Raw genomic sequence first — 4975 nt, 5'->3', positions numbered from 1 at the left:
ATAAAGAAAAAGGAAAAATGTTTTATGCAAATTGACGGTTCTCATACTGGTGATTCTAAAATAAAATATACTTTATGTCATCATGTCTATTAATGAATGTTGTTAGACGTCAGTTTTAATTAATAAATTAATTAATTAATTTATTATCGATTTCGTAATAAATCTATGGAGTCACACAGTAAAAAAGTGCTATGGTAATTGTTAGATGAAAAAATATTATTGATTAAATTAAAGAGTTTAACTTTATATATTTTCTTTGAAGTAAAATATTATTATACTTTCTGCTATAGTACTGAAAATATAGTTAATATAAAATATGAGAATATGTAAAATTGATTAAGTAAAATTGAATTAATTAAGATAGTAAACGAGTAAATATTTTTTAAAATATAATTTAATAAAAATGTAATTTATTACTAAAACAACATACTTTAAAGAGACTGTGAATGGTTTTTATTGAATAAGAAAAATAAAATATTAAAATATTCCAAAATTATTTATATGGGTAACTCTTCAAATAGATATTATCTTCAAAATCTCTCAAAAGGTTTCTTGTTAGATCATAATGTAATGACAAAATTTGGTGTTTCAGGATTAAACATTGACATAAAGGAGAAATTTCTTGAAACCATCACGGTTAATGAAGGTATTTTTCTTAAACAACTTTTCTCCTAACATTGGGTATGGATGATTTTTCCAAACAAAGATCCATATTTTTCGTTGTGCGTTTTTAACCTTCCATCTTTAGTTCAAAACATTAAAATAATGATATTTTTGTTTTGGGATTGATGCTAAGAGAAGTTCATCAAAGTTATACGTTCCAAATATGTTACAAATCTAGACACTCGAGGTTCAATTCAACATTTATTTATGTTTTTCTTATAATATACATTAATAATAATTATTTCATTTTTATTAAAAGAAGTAAATATAATACTTAAATAGATCATGTTACCTTAAGATTAATTTGGCGTAATTTATTTCTGTCCACAAACTAGAACGTAACTGTGTTTATGAATTTAGAGTACTATGACAAAATAACTATATATCCTAATAAGCACTCCAACATCTCCCGTGAAGTAACAGAACACAGTACATAGTTGTTCAATGCACCACATTACATATTACTACATCAAAAGAGATTCACCCTCATCACCTCGTGATTCATGCACTAATTAAATTCTGGCTTATTACAACCTATTTTGAAGTGTGGTAGTAAGTAAAACGAGATACATAATATGAGTAATACAATACAGTAATATAATTCGTCCATGTAAACCTTCAACTATTGGCACGAACTGAGCGAAACAACCGAAAAACAAGAACAGAAGAACAACATAGGAAAGCGACAATGATCGTGAATTGAACGAGTAAATGTTGGTGGAATAATGTTGAAGTAGGAGATGACTTAATCATGCAGATCTTAGAAAGGAAGATGACGAAATATGATTGATTAAGATAGATCTTTCTGAGATGTGTTCCAACACATCCAAAGAGGGTTATACACCAAAACCATAAAGCTCTAAACTTGAGATGCCTCTCTTGGATCATTGCAGTAAACTTTGAAAAGATAATCCAATCACCTTCCTTTGATTCAGCAGCACACAAACTAAGCTAGATGCAAGTATCTTCCAAAACCAGAACCTTTCAATCCCTTCATTCAGTTGAAAAGGTATTTGTCAAGATTATCAGTTAATTAAGTTGGATCGTTTCTAAACCTCTTAAACCACACTCTTGCTGTGGTTGATTGTTGCTATAAATATAGATTAATTAGATTCTTTACTTGTGTTTATATATATATATAATGCAGAACTAACTTTAGAAATGTTAATACACGAAAAAGGTCTTGCCTCATCAAAAGAAGATGTTCAGTGTGATTATAACTTGTGGGCACTAGTAACTTCTGCGTCATTGACAAGAAACAAAAAGCAGGAAAGTAAGTACACGAACTAACTTTAAGCACAATAAATTACTTTAAGAAGCTTTGAATGTTCATCCTGATATTGGTGGTTGTTTGGTCTACTTGGTCTCAGAAATGGAACTGACTTTAAGGAAGAACAAGTAGATTTAGCAAAAGTTGTGGCTCAGAGAAGGTTAGGTCTTGATATTAGTTTGACTTCACAGTTGGTTACATCAGTCCTTTATAATTCATGAAGACTTACTATATACAATATAATATCTCTTACATATACTTTTCATTTTCCATGGACATCTTTTCATAAAAAAATACTTTATGTAGTTGTTAAAAGTTAATAATTATTCCCTATTAAAGTCCTTGTATTTTTTATGAAGTCAAGATTGGGAAAAAACTTTTTGATGCACTTATTAAAACTTATCAAAGCTCTTTACAAAATCACTAATTTATATTTATTAGAAAAATATACTGAGTTCATTTATCAAAAGAGAAAGGTCAAAATATTTCTTAATATGTACTTCGAATTAACTTGAGAGTTTGTTACTCTTATTTTTTGTCAAAAGTTACACTCCAAAAATAACCATAGCTAGAAGCTTGGTCCATTTGTAGAATATCTAGTGCTACTGTCAGACAGCTTTTGCATGAGCCTTATGGTAGCTGCAACCACCACTCTTAAGATATATAGCATTCACTTGAAAACTGAATGGAAATTGTACCGAACACTTAACTCTCTGATCTTAATGGAAATCTTGCATTCATTGAGGTAACTTGATTCTTAATTATTTTTTGCTTTGGCCATATATATGAACAAGTGTTCGAATTCCAATCCTGAAAAAACTAAAACTCTGACAATTTGCATGTTATTTTTCTCCGTATTATTTATAATCAAGGACTATTTTGCAAGAAGAAGCACGCGAACATAGTTTAGGTCATCAATATTATGAATATACAAAGGACACTTGCCATTACATGAAATATAAAACTCATGTTAAATCCTCCAATAATCTATCTTCCCTAAGATTTCCTTGTATAGAATTGTAGTGTATTATTTGGTGTATTAAATACGACTATTTTAAAAAGATAATAAAATCTTAAAGCTTCTTTTTAAGTGCTTTTAAAAAATTATTATTATTTCAAAATTATATTCTGTAACAAACATGCACTACTACTACTACTGGTATAGTACTTGGCAACATGTGCTAACAGTTGAGATCTATTTCCATGTCCAGTGTCTTGGTGGACTCGGAATTTTGTACAGGCTTGTCTTCCAAAGCACCAATCATAGAAGAAGGTAAAGCAATTGTTAGGTCAAGATTCAAAGAGGGTGACGAAATTATTGCTGATTCTTGTTCTGTGAAGGAAATCCTATGATGAGTGGCAGCAAGTGGAGATTTGAAGATAGGAACTTTATTATTCATGGATTCGGATGTTGATGCAGCCTCGGCAGAAGAAGCATGAGGACGAGAAAAGCTTTGGTGTGGCTTATGGTTATTTGGATCAATTCCCATCTTTATCAGTTTTCTTCGGATGTGAGAATTCCAATAGTTCTTCACTTCATTGTCTGTTCTTCCAGGCAATCTTCCAGCAATGAGTGACCACCTATATTTTCAAACATATGCATCCAATTAAAATGAATTATCTGCCAAAAGTTTCTCATAATGTGTTATATTTGTTAATGAAAAAGTTCTTATTCAATTTTCATAACTGATATAGTAATTGAAGTTACCTGTTACCAAGGAGGGCATGGAGTTTGATGATAAGGTCTTCTTCATCTTCAGCAAAGATTCCACGTTTGATATCTGGTCGCAAATAGTTTAACCATCTGAGCCTGCAGCTTTTGCCACAACGATGCAACCCTATATATATGTTGAACGACAAATGATTACAAAAATGGTACTGTAAGGAATTCTTGTACTGATAACAGTTGAATGAATTTCCATATGTAAATGAAACGTTTTCTTCTTTATAGCTTAAAATGATTCAACTGTGTTAAACCCTCTTGAAACTGCAACTCTCTCCAATGATAAACCCTCATGAGTGGAAGTAAAATAAAGACTAACCAGCAGCTTTGGGAATGGAACGCCAACAACCTTCACCGTGAACTCTGATGTAATCAATGAGCTTTTGATCTTCTTGCTTAGACCATGCTCCTTTATTGATGTTTTCTTTGTCACAGCAAGGTTTTCGCATAGTTTGTTTCTTTGTGAAGTCCAGCTTTGTAGGAGGTTGAGGTTGTGATGAGAGAGAGAAAAAGAAGGGATGGAAGGTCTGACAAACGGCAGAAGAGAGGGTAGATGGATATATATTTGTAAAGGAGAGAGGATGAAGTGTGGACTTGGACTGGTGGTTTTGCTGTGTTGTTGTTGGTGGTGGTGAATGGTTATTATAGCTTAGTGTGAAATGTGTTTGTTTTGGTGATATGATAGGTTAAGGGCATGCATTTGACCTTAGGTGTTCTTAGCTTTCGATTGCTTACCGTTAAGTAAATGTCCTTGTCATGAATCTTAAACATCTGCACACTATATAATATGGTGGTTATTGGGTCTAATTCACAGTTTTCGTACAGATATACAAAAAACTCTGGTGTCTGTAATAGCTTTTATTTGGAGAAAGTAACGCATGATAAGCCAAATTTTGGATAAAGACAGAGATATATATATAACAGGCATCAAACCGCCCAAGATCACTCTCTGCATGTCCTTCTTGACCATCCTACATCTAAAGCATCTTTCCACAAGTTTATCCATGTCAATTCAATGATTCAAACTTTTACTTTTCCAAATCTAAATCAACTTTTGTAAAGTGAAATTTATATTTACTTATATCTTTATGTCTAATACATGTAGTAACTTTCATTTGATTACATGTTTAAAAGTCATGATACAGTTGGAATACATATTTTTGAGGTAAAAAAAAAACTACAAATGAAATTTGTCTTAAGAGAAAAAGTGAGTGAGATGAAGAGCAGATTTATACGTATTAATGAGATGCATGTGATGGATGAATGCAAGTGAAGAAGTTGATGTCTCCAACCACACAGCGTGACTCATACGAACATCA

The 4975-nt window shown here is 31.4% G+C and overlaps 1 protein-coding gene across 1 annotated transcript; it reads right to left on the bottom strand.

Annotated features, from left to right (window-relative positions):
* Positions 1 to 3024: 3024 nt before the first annotated feature.
* On the bottom strand, positions 3025 to 4274 carry LOC108337533 (transcription repressor MYB4). Its single transcript, XM_017574086.2, has 3 exons — positions 3976 to 4274; positions 3642 to 3771; positions 3025 to 3514 (listed from the first exon to the last, which is right to left on the bottom strand). The coding sequence occupies exons 1-3, from the start codon at positions 4103 to 4105 to the stop codon at positions 3115 to 3117; spliced, it is 660 nt and encodes a 219-aa protein (XP_017429575.1). The 5' UTR covers positions 4106 to 4274; the 3' UTR covers positions 3025 to 3114.
* Between the last annotated feature and the right edge of the window lie 701 nt (positions 4275 to 4975).

This window comes from Vigna angularis, chromosome 7 (assembly GCF_016808095.1).
Source record: "Vigna angularis cultivar LongXiaoDou No.4 chromosome 7, ASM1680809v1, whole genome shotgun sequence".
Taxonomy (NCBI): Eukaryota; Viridiplantae; Streptophyta; class Magnoliopsida; order Fabales; family Fabaceae; genus Vigna; species Vigna angularis.
Note: the sequence above shows the minus strand (reverse complement) of the source record. Positions and strands in the feature narration are given on the sequence as shown.